Genomic DNA, 22,641 nt, shown 5'->3' on the forward strand with positions numbered 1-22,641 from the left:
GCAGTGCCTCCTGCAAGCAATATTCTCCAGATGAAAAGAGGAATGTTGCCTGCACTAAAGTATCAAAAAAGCATAAAAGCAAAAAAGAATAGTGAGGTATATGATAACCTCAGAGTTACATGTGGAGCTTTTGTAGATTTCTGCTTAATAAAGCAATGTTTAGAAATTAAAATGGAGTATCTACCTAAACTGGTAATGGATGCCTATAGTGCTATCTATGCTCAAGTGCCAAAGATAATTTTACCAAAGACTATTTTACCTGGCAAAGGATTTAAAAAGCAAAGATCATCATATATGCCTTTTACTGAACAAGAAGCAGTTGATCATTTGGAGTTGAACTTAAAGCACAAAGAGTATACCCATCTCTGGGGATTTCCAACTCTCTATGAAAAATCATTGGAAATGATGATTCCTAAAGGGCCACCTGTGCCTCCAGTAATAAAAGCTGGTGGAGCTCAAATAGAGCCTGTGGGTATGGAAACAACTTTCATTAAAAATAAAACAAGAGACAGGCTAGAATGGCACATAACCCAGAAAAAACTTCAGTACAATTGGGGCTTACCATTACATATTCAGAGATCAGAAGAAGCATTTATTCCATTTGCTCCAAAACTAATTCCATCCCAGCTAAAACCACAGCCTGCTTTTTCAGTAGTCATTGTTCCAACTGAGCTAGCATTTCTTCGTGATGAGCATAAGAAAATATTGGAGATGAAAACAAAGAAAAAGATCATAAATTGCAAGTGGGGTCTTCCCAAGCTTATCCAATCATCTTTGAATAGGTTTATGAGTACTTCTCCAGATGTTTCCAGCAATACTAATGTGGGCAATAAAGAAAATAAAATGGTTCCTCAACACACAGTCCCAACAATCAAAAGGGGGAAATTATCCATGTTACAATATGAAAAGGGTGGCAGGAGCAAGAAAACAAAGAAAATTGATGAGGATTTTTTTCTTGCTAGCTTCAAACCAGAATGGAAATACAAACTAGAGATCTGTTTAACAAAGCTGTGTCTAGAAATTAAGACAGGGTGCTTACCTGAAATGGTAAAGGAATTCTACAAAAGCACCTATCCTTCAAAATCAAAGAAACCTTTGCCAAAGCTTATTGTACTTGGTAAAGGATTTAAAAAACCAAGACCACGTTATTTACCATTCATTGAACAAAATGCTGTTGATCTCTTGGAGTTGAGTTTAAAGCATAAACAGATGACCCATCTCTGGAAAATTTTAAATCTGTACGAAGAATCAATAGAAAGAATGATTTCTAAAGGACCACCTGTGCCTCCAACAATCAAGGGAAATGTAGCTCAAATATTCTCTGTGAGTATGGAAACAAGTTTCATTAAAGATGAAGCTAGAGGCAGACTAGAATGGCACATCACACAGAAAAAACTTCAGTGCAATTGGGGCTTACCATTTCATATTCAAAGATCACTAGAAGTATTCATTCCATCTGCTCCAAAACTGATTCTATCCCAGCTAAATTCCAAGTCTGATTTTGCAATAGTTGTTGCTCCTTCTGAACTGGCATTTCTTAGTGACGAACTTAGGCAAACCCTTGAGCAAAATATTAAAAAAAGATTTATAAATCGCAAATGGGGTCTTCCTAAAGTTATTGACTTTTCATTAATGCAATTTATGGCTCCTACTCCAGATGACAAAGGCTTCATACCACCATCAAAAAATCGGAAAGAAAACAACACAATGTCTAACAGTAACAATTTAGATCAGAGTTATAAAGTGTTCTCTCAGGGTACAAACTTCCGACTCAAAGGAGGAAAATTATTTTCACAACTTGAAAGAGATGAGGTAAACATACATAAAGTAAAAGAAATGTCTGCCAATGTTAACCTCAGACCAGAGTGTAAAAATAATCTGGCTGTGAGCTTGACCAACCAGTGTCTGGAAATTAAAATGGATTGTTTGCCTAAACTGATAAAGGAATTTTACAAAAATACTTATCTTCCAATATCAAAGAAACCTTTGCCAAAGCTTATTGTACTTGGTAAAGGATTTAAAAAACCAAGACCACGTTATTTACCATTCATTGAACAAAATGCTGTTGATCACTTGGAGTTGAATTTAAAGCATAAACAGATGACCCATCTCTGGAAAATTTCAAATCTGTACGAAGAATCAATAGAAAGAATGATTTCTAAAGGACCACCTGTGCCTCCAACAATCAAGGGAAGTGTAGCTCAAATATTCTCTGTGAGTATGGAAACAAGTTTCATTAAAGATGAAGCGAGAGGCAGACTAGAATGGCACATCACACAGAAAAAACTTCAACATAACTGGGGATTACCATTACTTATTCAGAGATCACAAGAAGCATTTATTCCGCCTGCTCCAAAGCTAATTTCATCACAGCTAAAACCACAGCCTGATTTTGTTTTGTTTTTTGTTTCACCTGAATTGACCTTCATAAGCTCAGAACATAGAAAAAGACTTGAACTGAATACAAGGAAGAGAATCATAAATTACAAATGGGGCCTCCCCAAGGCTGTTCAGTATTCTTTAAATAATTTTATGGCTTCTCTTGTGCTGCAATCTGATGTGATGGAAAGAAACAAGATATCTTCTAGTAATATTCAAGTGAGAAAAAGAAAAATAGATACTCCAATGAATACATTTTTACAGACTAAAAAAAAAATGTCTTCTAAACAAAATCGAAAAGGTAGCAGAAAGCTGAAACTTAACAATGTCGGAGAGATGTGTCTTTCTGCTAAACTCAAGCCAGAATGTAAGGACAGGCTAGATATATGTTTGATAAAACTGTGTCTTGAAATTAAAATCTGTTGTTTCCCACAAATAGTGAATGAGATGTATAAAGCTGTCTATCCTCCAATGCCAAAAAAGCCATTTCCAAAGCCAATTGAACCTGGTAAAGGATTTAAAAAACCAAGATTGTTGTACATACCTTTTATTGAACAGGATGCTGTTGATCGCTTAGAGCTGAACTTAAAGCACAAAAAGATTTCCCATCTCAGGAGACTTGCAACCCTATATGATGAATCAACAGCACTAATGATTCCGAAAGAACCACCTGTGCCTCCAGGGATCAGAGCAAGTGGAGCTCGAATAGAGCCTGTGGGTATGGAAACAACTTTCATTGACAATGAAACTAAAGACAGACTAGAATGGCATATTGTACAGAAGAAACTTCAGCACAACTGGGGCTTTCCACTATGTATTCAAAGATCACAAGAAACATTTATTCCACTTGCTCCAAAACTAATTCCATCCCAGCTAAAACCACAGCTTAGTTTTGTGATAGTTGTTGCGACCGTTGAGCTGACCTTCCTTAGTGATGAACACTGGAAAATACTGGAACTGAATATGAAAAAGAGAATTATAAATAACAAATGGGGTCTTCCAAAGTTAATTCAGTTATCTCTAAGGAGTTTTATACCTGTTGCCCCACAAATGAACGATTTCCTACTACAGCCACAAAAACGAGCAGTGCCTCCTGCAAGCAATATTCTCCAGATGAAAAGAGGAAAGTTGCCCGCACTAAAGTATCAAAAAAGCATAAAAGCAAAAAAGAATAGTGAGGTATATGATAACCTCAGAGTTACATGTGGAGCTGTTGTAGATTTCTGCTTAATAAAGCAATGTTTAGAAATTAAAATGGAGTATCTACCTAAACTGGTAATGGATGCCTATAGTGCTATCTATGCTCAAGTGCCAAAGATAATTTTACCAAAGGCTATTTTACCTGGCAAAGGATTTAAAAAGCAAAGATCATCATATATGCCTTTTACTGAACAAGAAGCAGTTGATCATTTGGAGTTGAACTTAAAGCACAAAGAGATTACCCATCTCTGGGGATTTCCAACTCTCTATGAAAAATCATTGGAAATGATGATTCCTAAAGGGCCACCTGTGCCTCCAGTAATAAAAGCTGGTGGAGCTCAAATAGAGCCTGTTGGTATGGAAACAACTTTCATTAAAAATAAAACAAGAGACAGGCTAGAATGGCACATAACCCAGAAAAAACTTCAGTACAATTGGGGCTTACCATTACATATTCAGAGATCAGAAGAAGCATTTATTCCATTTGCTCCAAAACTAATTCCATCCCAGCTAAAACCACAGCCTGCTTTTTCAGTAGTCATTGTTCCAACTGAGCTAGCATTTCTTCGTGATGAGCATAAGAAAATATTGGAGATGAAAACAAAGAAAAAGATCATAAATTGCAAGTGGGGTCTTCCCAAGCTTATCCAATCATCTTTGAATAGGTTTATGAGTACTTCTCCAGATGTTTCCAGCAATACTAATGTGGGCAATAAAGAAAATAAAATGGTTCCTCAACACACAGTCCCAACAATCAAAAGGGGGAAATTATCCATGTTACAATATGAAAAGGATGGCAGAAGCAAGAAAACAAAGAAAATTGATGAGGATTTTTTTCTTGCTAGCTTCAAACCAGAATGGAAATACAAACTAGAGATCTGTTTAACAAAGCTGTGTCTAGAAATTAAGACAGGGTGCTTACCTGAAATGGTAAAGGAATTCTACAAAAGCACCTATCCTTCAAAATCAAAGAAACCTTTGCCAAAGCTTATTGTACTTGGTAAAGGATTTAAAAAACCAAGACCACGTTATTTACCATTCATTGAACAAAATGCTGTTGATCTCTTGGAGTTGAATTTAAAGCATAAACAGATGACCCATCTCTGGAAAATTTCAAATCTGTACGAAGAATCAACAGAAAGAATGATTTCTAAAGGACCACCTGTGCCTCCAACAATCAAGGGAAATGTAGCTCAAATATTCTCTGTGAGTATGGAAACAAGTTTCATTAAAGATGAAGCTAGAGGCAGACTAGAATGGCACATCACACAGAAAAAACTTCAGTGCAATTGGGGCTTACCGTTTCATATTCAAAGATCACTAGAAGTATTCATTCCACCTGCTCCAAAACTGATTCTATCCCAGCTAAATTCCAAGTCTGATTTTGCAATAGTTGTTGCTCCTTCTGAACTGGCATTTCTTAGTGACGAACTTAGGCAAACCCTTGAGCAAAATATTAAAAAAAGATTTATAAATCGCAAATGGGGTCTTCCCAAAGTTATTGACTTTTCATTAATGCAATTTATGGCTCCTACTCCAGATGATAAAGACTTCATACCACCATCAAAAAATCGGAAAGAAAACAACACAATGTCTAACAGTAACAATTTAGATCAGAGTTATAAAGTGTTCTCTCAGGGTACAAACTTCCGACTCAAAGGAGGAAAATTATTTTCACAACGTGAAAGAGATGAGGTAAACATACATAAAGTAAAAGAAATGTCTGCCAATGTTAACCTCAGACCAGAGTGTAAAAATAATCTGGCTGTGAGCTTGACCAACCAGTGTCTGGAAATTAAAATGGATTGTTTGCCTAAACTGATAAAGGAATTCTACAAAAATACTTATCCTCCAATATCAAAGAAACCTTTACCAAAGTTAATTGCACCTGGCAGGGGATTTAAAAAATCAAGAATACGATATATTCCTTCTACTAAACAAGATGATATTGATCGGACAGAGATGAACTTGAAACACAGACAACTTTTATATCTCTGGGGACTTGAAACGCTGTATGAAAAGTCATTGGTAATGATGATTCCCAAAGGACCACCAATGATGATTCCCAAAGGACCACCTGTACCTCCACCAATTAAGACTAGTGAAGTTCAAATAAAGCCTGTAGGTGGGCCAACAACATATTTTTGTGAAGAAGTCAAGAAGTTTCTAGAATGTCATATTTTGCAGAAAAAACTTCAACGTACTTGGGGCTTACCATCACATTTTCAGAAGTCAGCAGAAGCATTTATCCCACTTGCTCCGAAACTGATTATAAGCCAGCTAAGTCCACAGCCTGATTTTGAAATCGTTATTGCTCCAGTTGAGTTAGCATTCATAAATGATGAGCACAAGAAGGCACTAGAAATGAATACAAAGAAAAGGACTGTAAATCATATATGGGACCTCCCCAGGCTTATTGAGTCATCTTTAAGTGAATTTATGGTACCTCCTCCACTAATAAAGGATTTCATAAAACAATTTAAAATTAAGAAAAAGAAAAGAGTAAGGTCCAGAACCAAAGACATAACAAAGTATTATAAAATGGCTTATTCCCAGTGTACATCTCTTCTGAACAAAGGACAGAAAAATACTTCGGATTTTGGAAGTTTTAAGAAAAGTGTCAAAATGAAAAAGAGAGAAAGGAGGACGTCTACTGTTGACAAATTTAAACCAGAATGTAACATTAGGTTAGATACGTGTTTAATAAAACAAAATTTATCTAGTAAACTTGATTGTTTACCTGAAATGGTAACACAGTTGTACAAACAAACTTATCCTCCAAAACTCATAACACCTGGCAAAGGATTTAAGAGACCAAGATTACCATATATTCTGTTTGCTGAACAAAATAGTATTGATCGCTTGGATATGAATTTAAAGCACAAACAGATTAATAATCTTTGGGGTATTGCAACTACATTTGCCAAGTCAGTAGAAATGATTCCTGAAGCACCATCTTTACTTCCAGCAAATAAAGCAACTGGAGCTAAAATAGAGCATATCGGTATGGAATTAGCCTTCCAGTATAATGAAACAGTTGACATTGTAGAATGGCACATTACAATGAAAAGATTTCAGCATCAGTGGGGCATACCATTGCATATCCGAAGATCAGTGGACACATTCATTCCATCTCCTCCAAAACTGGTTCTATCCCATTTTAGCCAGTGTCCCGATGTTGATATTGCTGTTTCTGTAAATGAGCTAATATTGCTAAGTGAGGAATATAAGGAAGCATTGGGAATAAATACAAACAACCGGATCATAAATCACAGACAGGGTTTTCCCAATATTATTCAGAACTCTTTGAGTAGTTTTATACCTCCTGCTCCACCAGTATGCATGCAACTGTTAGAGACTGGAGAAGGAAGTACAACAGGATTGAATAGATCTGAACTGAGCAAAATTAATACAGTTTTTCCTGCTGAACAGAAGTTATTGGCAAGCACAACAAACGGTAAAGATGGTAAGGAAAGCAACAGTGTAAATAGTATGGAAGAACTTTCTGTCAGTCCAAAACTGGAATTTAAAGATAAAGTTGAAGTAGATGTGGCAAAGCAATCTATACAAATGCAATCAGTGGATAAATGCTCCTATTCAGCCACAAGTAAAAGTTTGCTGAAACTGAATACCCCTTATAAAAAACAAAACTTAAAGTGCAAATGGAGTGACGATTGTCTTGAGGTAGATTTTTCCATAGCATCACCCAGTTATAGGCCAAAATCTATGAAAATCGAGGGTTCTTCAACTTGGACATCAGATCAGAAATTGGCTGATTTGGCAGATAAACCAGTGACTATTGTGGGACTGTCTTTCGGCCCAGCAATAATAGGAGCAAACCTACCTTCATCCCCCATGACTGTGCAAGAGGAGTTCAACATTTATCTGAAACAAAATATAGGTTCAGAAAGCCCAAGGTCAACAAGAGAAACTTCTCACAGTCGTAGACATGATGAAAGATCCTCACGAAGCTCCACGCCCCATAGTCCTGGATGTCAGCAAGATTTTTCACAAGAGGATTCTCCGTTTACAACAAATGAAGACTATGAAGGTACTGTATAGGCTGATGTTTTTGTTAGATGGTAACATTTTGTAAATAAATATAATTGCCACCAAAACCATATTTATTTTGCCTTAAAAGTTTTTATATGTAAAAATGTAATTAAAGATACTTAGTGATAAGCATAACTAATTAACCAAAATTGGTATATCTTCTATTTGCTGTGTTAATTTGGATGTATGATGTGGATAGTCTGTTTCACATTGTAAGCATAAACCATCCAACCAGTGGCCACAACCTGTCAGCAGAAAAATGTCAGATGCATATCCTCTCAAAAAGACTATAGTAAATTCTAATTTAAATAAAATCATTTTATTACTAATAGTTGACAACTGGTCCCAAATTTTCACAGCCTTCTGGTACATTTCTACTGTAACTGCAGCTAGATCTTTGCTGGGAATTTCTGGGAGGCCTTTTCTGCGACGGAACCTTCAACTGCCCCAAATGAGAGTGCGTGGTAGGGACTCTGCATTGGGAATTCCAACTCTTCCAATCTCAATAGGACCCCATATAAATTTGGAGGCCATACAGTATGCCCATTAAGATGAGAACTACCAACCTCCACAATGGGGCCCCATCAGAGGCTCCAGATCAGGAATGCTGCCCGGACCCCCAAACAGCTGGATGGACAGGTAGTCATTTAAGGAGTGCTTCATTTTAAGAATAAAAATAATGCCACAATAGTTAGGCTTACTTTCTTTATAATTCTGCATTTGTTACATACGCAGAGTCTGACCAGAAGTACTGAGGAGAAGGTGTTACGCTTCAGTCAGTGATAGCACTCCCGACTGATTCAGAATGTCACATATTTAAGTGCCACATCAGGTCTTGAGCACATAATCTATCCAGACAGTTTAGCAGAGTAGAAACATAGAAAATAGGTGCAGGAGTAGTCCATTCGGCCTTCGAGCCTGCACCACCATTCAATAAGATCTGGCTAATCATTCACCTCAGTACCCCTTTCCTGCTTTCTCTCCATACCCCTTGATCCCTTTAGCCGTAAGGGCCATATCTAATTCCCTCCTGAATATATCCAATGAACTGGCATCAACAACTCTGCGGTAGAGAATTCCACAGGTTAACAACTCTCTGAGTGAAGAAGTTTCTCCTCATCTCAGTCCTAAATGGCCTACCCCTAATCCTAAGACTGTGTCCCCTGGTTCTGGACTTCCCCAACATCGGGAACATTCTTCCTGCATCTAAACTGTCCAGTCATGAATTTTATATGTTTCTATGGGATCCCCTCTCATCCTTCTAAACTCCAGTGAATACAGGCCCAGTCGATCCAGTCTCTCCTCATATGTCAGTCCTGCCATCCCGGGAATCAGTCTGGTGAACCTTCGCTGCACTCCCTCAATAGCAAGTGCGTCCTTCCTCAGATTAGGAGACCAAAACTGAACACAATATTTCAGGCGAGGCCTCACCAAGGCCCTGTACAACTGCAGTAAGACCTCCCTGCTCTTATACTCAAATCCTCTCGCTATGAAGGTCAACATGCCATTTGCCTTCTTCACCGCCTGCTGTACCTGCCAACTTTCAATGACTGATGTACCATGACACCCAGGTCTCGTTGCACCTCCCCTTTTCCTAATCTGCTGCCATTCAGATAATATTCTGCCTTCGTGCTTTTGCCACCAAAGTGGATAACCTCACATTTATCCACATTATATTGTATCTACCATGCATTTGCCCACTCACCTTACCTGTCCAATGCAGCCTGCAGCCTCTTAGCATCCTCCTTACAGCTCACACCTTCACCCAGCTTAGTGTCATCTGCAAACTTGGAGATATTACACCCAACTCCTTCATCCAAATCATTGATGCATATTGTAAATAGCTGGGTTCCCAGCACTGAGCCCTACGGCACCCCACTAGTCACTGCCTGCCATTCTGAAAAGGACCTGTTAATCCCGACTCTGCTTCCTGACTGCCAACCAGTTCTCTATCCACGTCAGTACATTACCCCCAATACCATGTGCTTTGATTTTGCACACCAATCTCTTGTGTGGGACCTTGTCAAAAACCTTTTCAAAGTCCAAATATACCACATCCACTGGTTCTCCCTTGTCCACTCTACTAGTTACATCCTCAAAAAATTCTAAAAGATTTGTCAAGCATGATTTCCCTTTCATAAATCCATGCTGACTTGAACCGATCCGATCATGTCACTGCTTTCCAAATGCGCTGTTATTTCATCTTTAATAATGGATTCCAACATTTTCCCCACTACTGATGTCAGGCTAACCGATCTATAATTACCCGTTTTCTCTCTCCTTTTTTAAAAAGTGGTGTTACATTAGCTACCCTCCAGTCCATAGGAACTGATCCAGTGTCGATAGACTGTTGGAAAGTGATAACCAATGCATCCACTATTTCGAGGGCCACTTCCTTAAGTACTGTGGGATGCAGACGATCAGGCCCCGGGGATTTATCGGCCTTTAATCCCATCAATTTCCCCAACACAATTTCCTGCCTAATAAGGATTTCCTTCAGTTCCTCCTTCTCACTAGACCCTCGGTCCCCTAGTATTTCCGGAAGCTTATTTATGTCTTCCTTCGTGAAGACAGAACCAAAGTATTTGTTCAACTGGTCTGCCATATCTTTGTTCCCCATTATAAATTCACCTGAATCTGACTGCAAAGGACCTACGTTTGTCTTCACTAATCTTTTTCTTTTCACAAATCTATAGAAGCTTTTGCAGTCAGTTTTTATGTTCCCAGCAAGCTTCCTATAATACTCTATTTTCCCCCTCCTAATTAAACCCTTTGTCTTCCTCTGCTGGATTCTAAATTTCTCCCAGTCCTCAGGTTTGCTGTTTTTTCTGCTCAATTTATATGCCTCTTCCTTGGATTTAACACTATCCCTAATTTCCCTTGTTAGCCACAGTTGAGCCACCTTCCCCGTTTTATTTTTACTCCAGACAGGGATGTACAATTGTTGAAGTTCATCCATTTGATGTACTGAAGGAGTGCTGCACTGTTGGAGGTGCTGTCATTCAAATGAGATGTTAAACCGAGATCGGATCTTTTCTCTGAGGCTAACAAAAAGATTCTTATTTGAAGAAGAGCAGCAAATTCTCCCAGTGCCTTGAACAACATTTATTTGTTACCCATCATCTTCCATACAAGTAGACATAGGTCTTCTTGGCTTGCCTGTGATAGTATTACAGCCACCTTTCATGTATGCTCCTCGAAGATGCACAAGGATATCCTGTAATAGTTACCTGACCTTTTTTTTAACAATCCATGTGTTTCTCTCTGACCCTTTGTTTCACTCTCTTCAATTTAATAATTTCTTTATGTGACCTCTGCTGGTGTCCAGCTCGTGCCATCTGGCCTCAATTACAGTAATCAGTGCCTCCACTTCACCCTGTAAGGAATTCTTGGTTCTCGAGCCGCATTGCATATTGTATTGCAGCTCCGATTTTTCCACTAAGAATTAAAGTTCTCACACTCAACTGGCTCTTTAAAAGTGGATAAATGCAGACCGGGAGCTGTACTGGGCATGCGTGCCCATAGCGGTCATGTCAAAAACGTCCCTTTTTTTGCGCATGTGCAGAAGGGAGCTGTCATTTACTCTACATGCCTGCTGTTTGTACTATCACAAGGTGTGCCACCTGAGGGCACAGCAGTGGGAGACTTGTAGGTTACCTGTACAGGTGTGCCTGGCCTAGTATAAGAAGCAGGCCACCAGGTGTGATCCTCACTCTGGAGTTAACAAATAAAGGACTAAGGACACTATAGTTCAAGTGCAGCACATTGCCTCATGGAGTCATTATTAGACCATCCAAGACACAACAATTACCGACAAGATTACAGACTTTCACGCAAAAATGACTACCCTTGGTACGTTGCAGCAGTTCGCCGATGGTGATGATTGGGACGCCTTCGTGGAGAGGCTCGAACATTTCTTCACAGCAAACGACCTGGCAGGAGACGATCCGGCCACACTGGTTGATAAGCGCAGAGCTATCCTGCTAACCAGTTGTGGGCCCACTGTCTATCGCCTCATCAGGGACTTTCTGGCACCAGCGAAGACAACAACCAAGACGTACGAGGAGCTCGTAACACTGATCCATGAGCAACTCAAGCCCAAGGAGAGCATCATCACAGCCGGACACCGGTTCTACACCCACCAATGGCCTGAAGGCCAGGAAATCGCGAAATGCGCCGCAGACCTCAGGAGTTTGGCGGCACCGTGTGATTTCGGCGACTACCTCAACGAAGTGCTGCGGGACATTTTTGTCGTTGGAATCAGCCATGAGGGCCTTCTTCATAAGCTACTGTCGGCGGATACCACACTCGCACTGAAGAAGGCCATCTCTGTGAGCCAGGCATTCATGACCTCGACCTGCGGTTCGAGGCAAATAACTCACTCTCAGGACTCAAACCCGGCAGGTTTTGTGCACAGTGTGGACTGTAGAACGTGAACCATCTCAGCCTCCGAGTCCCTTAACTCAGAGTCCGCTGATGGGGGGCTAATCGAGTAGCTCCATGCTGGCATTGTGGAGGGAATCACAGGGCTCACCAGTGCCGCTTTAAAGACTATGTATGCAAGGGCTGCTGCACAAAGGGCCACCTCCAGTAAATGTGTAAGAAAAATATGACTCACTGTCGATGAAGAGTCTGCAAATGGCCATGAATCCAGCGCAGATTATGAAACGATAAGCAGAGAGGCAGCTCAGCCCCACGATGAGGTATATAGCATGTTTACCTGCACCACCGAGTGTTCCCCGTTGAGGATGGAAGTCGAGATAGATGGCGTTCCAGTTTTCATGGAAGTGGACACGGGGGCGAGCCAGTCAGTAATGAATCAAGAAGCCTTTGAGAGACTATGGGACAATCAAGCTGAACGACCAAGTTGGCCCCGGTTCAGGCAAAGCTGCGCACCGACACCGATGAACTTATCCCAGTCTTTTGTAGTTGAATGTAAAGGTACTCCATGATGGCGCGGTGCACAGCTTACCTCTGTGGATTGTTGCAGGTGATGGACCAACGCTACTCCGAAGAAGGTGGATGGAGAAGATCCATTGGAAGTGGGAAGACTTCACCTCTCCAGCGATCGACGTCCTCCGCGTTCGGAGGCACAGCAAGCCCTCACTTGAGGGGGGACCCGACACCAGAAAGCAGACCAGCACAGCACCCGAGGCACAGACCACTCAGCACTACTGCGTGGAAATCCAGCCGGGACGACCCGAACGCACCTTTCAGGCTCCGGTGGCAGGACTCCAGAGGAAGAAAATCGGATCCAAAGGCGACTTCCCAGCTTCAGTGGCAGAACCCGGGGAGAAGAGTGATAGGTCCTTACGATACAGTATAAATGCACACGAGGCCCATGCTTGAGAGAAGGTCAGTCTGTGACCTATCCTTTATTCCTTAGCACTCAAGTGATGAAGGTGGGTGGAGCTTCCCCTTTTGTACCTGAAGGTCCAGATTAGGAGTGTCTCCCACCTAGTGGTCATTGTTCTCACAGTGTACAACTTAGGTCAGATTATACATGGGTTACAATGCTGGTTGAATACATGACATCACCTCCCCCACAAAGTCTTATTGGGATCACAGGTTGAGTTTCTCTGGTGGTTTACGTTCTCTTGTAGAGCACCTGAGTTGGGGCTCCGGTTGTTGGGCGCTGGCCTGAGTGTCTGCTGTTTGCGGTGCCTCAGGCCAGTCCGGACTGCCCACAGTGATTGGGCTCTCCTCCCTTTGGTTCCGGTGTTCGGTCACCTGTGGTGAAGTGAACTCTACGTCGTGTTCTTCCTCTGTTTCTTCGATGGGATTGCTGAACCTCCTTTTTGTTTGATCCACGTGTTTGCGGCAGATTTTCTATCGGTATGTTTAACTACCAGAATCCTATTTCCCTCTTTGGCAATCACAGTGCCTGCGAGCCATTTGGGCCCTGCAGCATAGTTGAGGACAAAAACAGGATCATTTACATCAATACATTGCGCCCTCGCATTCCTGTCATGGTAGTTATATTGTGGCTGGCGCCTGCTCTCGACAATTTCTTTCATGGTGGGGTGTATAAGGGATAACCGGGTTTTGAGCGTCCTTTTCATAAGCAGCTCTGTGGGTGGAACCCCTGTGAGCGAGTGTTGTCGGGATCTATATGCCAACACGAGGCGTGATAAGCGTCTTTGTAGGGAACCCCCTTGGATTCTGAGCATCCCCTGTTTGATTATCTGCGCTGCTCATTCTGCCTGGCTGTTTGAGGCCGGCTTGAACGGTGCCATTCTGACGTGGTTAATTCCATTGCCTGCCATGAAGTCCTGGAATTCAGTGCTTGTGAAGCACGGGCCATTGTCGCTGACCAAGTCATCCGGTAGACCGTGGGCGGCGAACATTGCAGTAGACTTTCTACCGTGGCAGAGGATGTGCTTGAATTTAAAATGTCACACTCGATCCATTTGGAGTAGGCGTCTATGACAACCAAAAACATTTTTCCCATGAAAGGACCTGCGTAGTCCACATGGATGCGTGACCATGGCTTGGCAGGCCATGGCCAGGGGCTAAGGGGAGCTTCCCTGGGCGCATTGCCCAGCTGAGCACACATATTGCACCTGCGAACACAAAGTTCCAGATCTGCGTCTATCCCTGGCCACCAAACGTGTGACCTGGCAATTGCCTTCATCATGACAATGCCCGGGTGCTCATTGTGGAGTTCTCTGATGAACACCTCTCTGCCCATCTGGGGCATGACTACTCGGTTTCCCCACAGTAGGCAATCGGCTTGAATCAAGAGTTCATCCCTGCGCCTGTGAAATGGTTTAAATTCCTCAGGGCATGCCCTGTACGTGGCTGCCCAGTCCCCATTCAGGAAACATTTCTTGACTAGAGACAATAGCGAGGCTCTATTTGTCCAGACTTTAATCTGACGGGCTGTCATGGGTGAGCCTTCGCTTCCAAAAGCTTCAACAGCCATGACCATCTCAGCAGCATGCTCGGTAGCCCCCTCAGTGGTGGCTAGTGGGAGCCTGCTGAGTGCATCGGCGTAGTTTCCGGTGCCCGGTCTGTGCCGAATTGCATAGTCATAGGCTGCTAACGTGAGTGCCCACCTCTGTATGCGGGCCGATGCGTTTGCATTTATGGCCTTGTTGTCGGCCAAAATGGACGTTAGGGGCTTGTGATCTGTCTCCAGCTCAAATTTCCTGCCAAACAGGTACTGGTGCGTTTTCTTTACCGCATATACACATGCACCCGACACCATAGGACGACGCATCACACGTTAACACAAGTTTCTTACATGGGTCGTATAGTGTCAACAGAGTGTTGGAACATAATAAATTACGTGCTCTATTAAAAGCCCTTTCCTGGCTGTCCCCCCAGATCCATTCGCGACCTTTGCGTAGGAGCACGTGTAGCGGCTCTAGCAGCGTGCTCAATTTGGGAAGTTTCCAAAATAGTTCAGGAGTCGCAGAAACGAATGCAGCTCCGTCGTGTTACGGGGTGTGCGTGCTCTCTGAATCGCTTCCGTCTTGGACGCAGTAGGGCTGATCCTGTCCACTGCTACCCTCATCCCCAGGAATTGTACCTCTGGAGCTAGGAAGACGCACTTTGCCTTTTTCAGTTGCAGCCCTACCCGGTCCAGTCTGCGTAGCACCTCCTCCAGGTTGTGGAGGTGTTCTTCAGTATCGTAACCCGTGATGAGGATGTCATCCTGAAAAACCACCGTCCCTGGAATCGACTTGAGGAGGCTTTCCACCTTTCGTTGGAAGATCGCGGCGACCGAGCGAATCCCGAACGGACATCTGTTGTACTCAAACAACCCCTTGTGTGTTGTGATGGTGGTCAGCTTCTTTGACTCACTCACCAGCTCCTGCGTCATGTAAGCTGAGGTCAGGTCCAATTTTGAAAAAAGTTTGCCACCGGATAGCGTCGCAAAGAGGTCCTCCGCTCTCGGTAGCGGGTACTGGTCTTGGAGTGACACCCGATTGATGGTGGCCTTGTAATCACCACATATCCTGACCGACCCATCCGCCTTGAGCACCGGCACGATCGGGCTCGCCCAGTCACTGAATTCGACTGGCGAGATGATGCCTTCCCTCAGCAGGTGGTCCAATTCGCCTTCTATCTTTTCCCGCATCACGTACGGCACCGCTCTGGCCTTGTGTACTGGCCTGGCGTCGTGGTTTATGTGAATCACTACCTTGGCACCCATGAAAGTGCCGATGCCATGTTGAAATAATGAGTCAAATTTGTCCAGGATCTGTGAGCATGATACTCGCTCCACAGAGGAAATTGCATTGACATCGCCCCATTTCCAGTTCATGACAGCAAGCCAACTCCTTCCCAGTAGTGCGGGTCCGTCCCCCGGGACAACCCAGAGTAGCAACCTGTTCTCCGAATCTTTGTGGGTCATGACTACTGTGGCGCTGCCTAGCACCGGAATGATCTGCTTTGTGTAAGTCCGTAGCTGTGCGTCAATCGGCAATAATTTTGGCCTCCTGGCCTTGGACACCCACAACTTTTCGAACTGTTTGATACCCATCAGGGACTGGCTGGCGCCTGTGTCTAGCTCCATTGATACTGGGATGCCATTGAGGAGCACTTTCATCATTATCGGTGGCGTCCTGGTGTATGAACTGTATACGTGCTCCACATGAACTCGCTGAACTTCAGCTTCCAGCGATTTCTCCCAGCGTTCATTTCTGCAATTTCTGGTATTTTGCTCATCTCTGCAAACTCCGGCTGAGTATGTGCCTCCACGCCTCCAACATGAGCTGCTGTTGGAAACAAAAAGTCCCTTGCCAGTCAATCGTCCCTGTCTGCCCCTGTGACTGTACTTGAATGCGCCATTAATAGGTGTTGATGGCCCCATTACTGGCCACATTGTCTCTTGCAATGGTGTGAATCGCCGTTCAACTTGCCATTGTCTCTGTCGAATTCCCTCTCTGGGTACGACTCCATGTTGGGGCATGCACGATTGCCCTTGTCTGCCTGGAGAACTGTGTGCTGCTTTAACAATGTTGAATCTCTGTCCCAACCATTCCTTAACACAGTATCTCTCGTCTGTTCTGCTAGTGGCCATGCTCGCGTAGTTTAAATCCCAGTTGCTCATCGCCATTGATAGGTCCTTACTATACAGTATAAATGCACACGAGGCCCATGCTTGAGAGAAGGTCAGTCTGTGACCTATCCTTTATTCCTTAGCACTCAAGTGATGAAGGTGGGTGGAGCTTCCCCTTTTGTAGCTGATGGTCCAGGTTCGGAGTGTCTCCCACCTAGTGGTCATTGTTCTCACAGTGTACAACTTAGGTCAGATTATACATGGGTTACAATGCTGGTTGAATACATGACAAAAAGGATCACCGCAGTCGACATTGTGGATCGAGGAAAGATGGCGCCCAAACAACGAGGTGATGCGCTGAAGAAAAAGATGGCCGCGGCCAGACCACGATGTGCAGCGCTGATGGAGCAATACGTGGCACCAAATGGAGAAGAGGATTGGGGTAAAGAAAGCAAGGCTCTCTTAATGGAGGCCTGCAACCCACTACAATTAAAGGGACAGTTCCACACACTGAAGCCAAGTAATAGCAACTGTAAGTTAGAGACAAAATGTGTAACTGATGATCAGAGTTGTGTACATGCAATAAGCAAAGGAAAGTTGCGCGATCATGTAAAATGTGTAATTGATGATCAGAATTGTGTACATGCAACCAGCGAGGAAAAGTTGCACGATCGCGATCGGAGCTACAGAGTATCCACCATAAGTAATGAAAAGTTGTGCGATGTAGGATTTCAACTGTACGCAGCCAATGCAATGGGCAGACACCCATCGGGAGCACACAGGTCCAGCGAGCTACCCAATGCTGTAGTCTTTGTCCCCGGGACCAGAGTTATGCACCATGGAGTGTAGCCACAAGCAGCCAATGCACACGAGCTGCAGAGCAAGTGATCTCAGGAGGGAAACGGCACCGGTATGGATACCCTGCCACTGATCAGCTCCACCTTTCAGGCACCCGATGGCACCAACCGCCACGAGCCCGGAAGAGCAAACTGTGCTAAGGCACAGCCCCCAGACCCTATCGCCACCAAGGCCATACCTGGAAACGAAGTGTCACTCGCTACAGTCCTCCCAAAGGGAACCGAGACCAGCCAGGATCCCAAACCAAACAACGCCCAGGCTAGCGAGTCAGCTGTTCCCTGTGCACTGCTAGACGACAGCCCCTCAAGGAGCAGCAGTGACCCAGGGCGCAAGAAGGGACAGCGAGGTCACAGGCATCTGTGAACCTGCCTGATGCTAGGAACTACGGCAACAGCCCCAAGAGCAGGCAACTTGAGCCAACTGGGTTCCCACTGCCAGCACTGGGCACCGCGCCGCCACCAGACTGCCTGGACTCCATCCAGCAGTTCTGAACTAGTTTGTCCTTACACACCGGTCGGTCACCGACCCTCAGTACGCATCGATAATGTAACTCACCAGTCTTAACGTACTGGTCTCACAACTGAACCACAAATGAATGCAAATGATTTTCCTGAGCTTGAATGTATATGAACGCACTGAGCCTCCGGCATAACCTATATGTGGGAGGGGGAGAATGGAGTGGTCAGGGACACACACAGACAGCAACCACCAGCATTCTACCGCACCAACCACTCACCCAAGATTGAAATGACCCGCCAAGGGTCAACCAGATAGAGTTAAGCCCAGAGCACAGTCAATGCAGAGGCGATTTGCACTAAAGGCTTGGGGGAGAGTGATGTCGTGTATCCTACATGGCTACTGTTTGTACTATCACAAGGTGTACCACCTGAGGGCACAGCAGTGGGAGACTTGTAGGTTACCTGTACAGGTGTGCCTGACCGAGTATAAAAGGCAGGCCACCAGGTGTGATCCTCACTCTGGAGTTAACAAATAAAGGACTAAGGTCACTACAGTTCAAGTGCAACACATTGCCTCGTGAAGTCATTATTAGAGCATCCAAGGACACACGGGGGGCATCGTTTTTTTGACGCAGACAATCGGCTACACACCCCCAAAGCTAAAGGATAGGCTGCGTGGCGCCAATTTAAAAAAATAGAACAGGTAAACTTGCTCGTTATTTTTTTGGCGTAGCCGGGGCCAAAAAAAATGAGTGTAACTCTTACAATACACAAAAAAAATGGCATTGGGGAAAATTGAGCCCATAGTCTCCAGTATTATTACCTTTTTAGTACAACAGTTCTATGTTCCAGGGCTAGTTTTCACATTCTAAGGTATTAACTCTATTCTTTATCAGTACACTAACTCAATGGGGATGAAATTGGCTTCCTTTGCCTCCCGTTAGCACCTCCGGGGAGGGATAACATGGTACTACCGGCTCTGCGACCAGGCACGGCGAGAGTACTGATGCCCGCGAACTTGCCTTGCATTTAGCGATGGTGGTAAACCCTAATGCCACGATCCCCTGTGCCCTGGAGATCGTGACGTCATCCGGTGCACAGTGCTCCGGTACCGCGCCAGATGCATAATTCGGTTCCGCCTCCTGCAGCATCGTTGGATGTCAACACCAGCAGCTGCAGGAGGCGTTGTATGGTAGGCCGGCCGCTGGGGAGCAGCATTTAAAGGGAGCGCCAGTGAGGTACATGAAAAATCTTGCAGAACCCTCTGTGCATTTTATTTCCCTTTTCTTCGACCGCGATTGCTCAGCCCTGCACTCTGTTCGAGTGTTTGTGGCTGATCGTCGTGGATGGCGGCTGCTGTCGGTGAGCAGGGGTGTTGATTTATTGTCGAGCCTCCAGCAATGGTCCTTCCCTTTAAGGGAGGGAAGGAACCTCGGATCCCGGCAGCGCTGCACTGGACATTGTGCAACGCTCTGCCGCTACCACCCCTCTTGCCTGGTTTAGCGCTCCAAGGGAAGTGGTAGCGCTTGATTTAGCGCTCCACTTCCTTCCCGGAGCATTAAACCCAAAGTTCGCATCGGCTTCACTTGCACAGCGCCCGGCGATATTTTTGAACTCCTGTGAAAGTTATCGCCCCGAACGGGGCGCTGCACAATCTAAACTATCGACTTGATGTTTCATTAGTACATCAATTCTATATTTTTTTTTTCAGTTTCTAAAGCATCCGCTCTAAATTTCTTTCTTATCCTGTAGGGTACTTTCACGATAAGAATACCCCTAGTATGAACCAATAATGTATTTTTGAGCATTACAGATAAGAAAGCTCTCAGATAAAATCCCTGGGAACATCTCAGTTTTACGTCTAATCCAAAAGTCGGTTTAGTAATTACTTGTACCATATCATGCAGCACAAGTGTCGAAACCTTTCTTTGAACAATTTCATGTAATGTAGAATAGAATTCTAACAGCATTAATAATATTAATGAAAACTGTGGCATTTTTAGGAAAAAAGCTGTTAGTTTATTTTATCTAAGTCAAGCATACTGTGCATTATTTTGAATTGTACAGAATTTGGTAACATATACTAATTGCATGACAAAAACTTAATGATATCTTTTTCTATTTTTTAGTCTATTACCAATCTGAGAGTCCATTATTATCACATCCAGTACACTAGGACAAATTAAACAAGAGAAGGTACTATGAGTAATGTATGTTAAGTATTCAGCTTTAACAACCATTTATTACTTGCCACACTGAAAAACTAATAACATGAAAAAATTGTTTTCTTGAATTGCAGTTTCATCATCAGGATTTCTTAAAACTTACAGCCACAAGACATGACATCGATGAAGCAAATGAATACCTTGTTGCCTGCTGATCTGATTCAGTTACATCACATGTAGCATTTCACTTGCTTAAATAAACATCATTATGGCAAAGTGAATAATACATGGATAGTCTTTTAGTTAAATGCAAACATAATTTGGAAAGAGGTTATGAGTAGGAATCTTGGAGGCCTACATACTAACAAATTTCACATGGTGTTGATCACAAGTTGAGACACTAAATAGGATAAATGCAATCAGAAAGTCGGCCTTCACTCATTTAATATATGACACGGATTTCCAGCTGTGGATTCAACCGGTGTATTTTAATACGTTAAGGAGAACCCAAGAGGTAATTTAAACTTGTGTATAATTTCCTGATATTCCTGCCTGCATATCACCGATTCATATTCATATTACAAAGTTTCCAGGCTTGCCAGATGCACAGCTGAATATTGGCCCGGAATTTGCAGCCAGCAGCAAAGCGAAGACACTCCACACAGGGATCTCGCAATCCGTGTCGAGAGCTTTGAGTTTTCTGACCTTGAATTCAATTCAACGGAAGTTAATAGGGATTCCATTTTGTGAATTGTTGTGACATCAACAGGCTGTCTAAGCAGCTAATCAAAAGGCAGAATTCTCACAGACAGCAAACAAGGAAGTGGGTAAGCCCTTAATATTCTAAGGGGGAGAAATTCCCCAGCGCCTCGATTGGGGGCAGTAACCGACTCGGGGCTGGACTACCTTCACCCGGCGCAGAAGTTCTGCTCCGACCGCAAAATTGCAGTTACCACCCATCACAGGAAGGATGCGCTCCACTTCCTGTAGGGGCGGGTTCCAGGGCGCTACTGGGGCGAGTTGGTTAGCTCTACACAGCTGCTCCCCAGTGGCGGGCGGTGCAAAATGGGCAATTTCGACCCCCAACTTTTTTAAGTAGTTAGAGGGAGCAAAACAAAGGTTGGAGCTCTCACATGGGGAAAAAGCAAACCGAAAATAAAGATGCACAAACTTAAAAATGTTTTTAAAACATTTCTTAAAATGAACAAATCTCACACTGCACAAAATTGAAATTATTTTTCCAGGCTCTTAACTTTTGTTTAGCAGTCAATACGCTGTTAAAGCCCCAATTATATCTAATCTCTTTGGATGGAACTTTTAATTTAACAGTGTACTTACTGCGGTAGAGCCGAAGTTTCCGTCTGTTTCAGTGATTTATGCGATTTCACTGATTTCTGTGGGGGTCAAGTGGAGGTGGGCACGGCACAGCCAGTTGTGGAGCTGTCATTGACAGACCCCAGCTTCGGGTTTGTGCATGCGCACCAAATCCAAAAGTTGTGGTCAGTTTCAAATTCAGGGCCAACGTATATAAAGAGCCATACTTGGACATTGTTAGAAGCAATTAAAAAACATTTTTTTTAATGACATCATTTAAATGACACAGCCATTTTTTTCTGCAACTAATCAGTCTCCCGTGGTGTTGCACATGGGGAGTCGAGACCACTTCAGACTAAGCAGAGTTAGCGGATGGGAAGATATTGAAGGCAGATGAGGAGAATAGAGGCAGTTGGAAGGTGACTAAGGAGAGACAGGTGAGGGAGGAAGTGAGCGGGGAGGAAAAAAGCAAGTCAGGTAAAGGGGAGTGAAGAGGGGGGGAAGAATGAGAGGAGAGCATAGAAGGTGAGGTGAGCAGTAGGGAGATGGAGAGAGGAGTGGAGACAAAAGAGGAGGGAGTGAAGAAAAAGTTGGATGGGGTTGAGAAGAGAGTGAGGAAATGATGGTGAAGACAGGGAAGGGAAAAGGAGAAGAGTGGGTCAGGAGACAAGGAAAGGAAGGGTTTGACGAGGGGAGCGAAGAAGAGAAAGGAGGGGAAAGAGGGTAAGGGGAGAGGAGAATAGACACTGAGGATAGTAGGGGATGGGGAGGGTAAAGAGAAGGAAAGGAAGGTAGAGTGACGACAGTGCAGCTAGCTGCTACAGAGTTATGCAAAGTGAAGAAATGTGAAAGAAAGGAGAAGAATTAGGTAGAGGAGAGGGTAAGGGGGTGGGGATGAGTTGGGAGAGGAAAGGGGAGAGGGAGGGGTAAGGATGTAAGGTGAGGAGAGAGTGGAAGGGGCAAGTGGAAGTTTAATTCAGTTTTGTTGTAGGAGGTAGGCACCTTTAGAATATACCAGAACACTAGGCATTAGGCACCTGCTAGATATATCTAACCGCATATAAGTTTAAAGTGGCCACACATAAAATGGCTGCCCAGGCATGATGGGAAATTAGGTAGTCAAGCTGTGAACTGTTGAATGTTCAATGACCGAGCAATAACCCTGTGAGGCCCACTATAGGAATGCCTTGGATGCAGGATAAGA

At 43.7% G+C, this 22,641-nt stretch overlaps 1 protein-coding gene across 4 annotated transcripts in view; it reads left to right on the forward strand.

Moving 5' to 3' along the window:
- LOC139274997 (uncharacterized) overlaps positions 1–22,312 on the forward strand; it is a 288,146-nt gene extending 265,834 nt beyond the window's left edge. The window contains exons 4-5 of one of the 4 annotated variants that reach the window (XR_011595646.1): positions 20,088–20,154; positions 20,258–20,798. Coding sequence is in view for 3 of the 4 variants with exons in the window: in XM_070891824.1 (XP_070747925.1) it covers positions 20,710–20,873 (164 nt within the window). In the remaining variant the exon portion in view is untranslated. Of the gene's footprint in view, positions 1–20,087; positions 20,155–20,257 lie in introns of all 4 variants that reach the window. The other 3 variants (XM_070891824.1, XM_070891828.1, XM_070891827.1) reach the window with 3 other exon arrangements.
- Positions 22,313–22,641: the final 329 nt, after the last annotated feature.

Source organism: Pristiophorus japonicus, chromosome 10 (genome assembly GCF_044704955.1).
Source record: "Pristiophorus japonicus isolate sPriJap1 chromosome 10, sPriJap1.hap1, whole genome shotgun sequence".
NCBI lineage: Eukaryota > Metazoa > Chordata > Chondrichthyes > Pristiophoridae > Pristiophorus > Pristiophorus japonicus.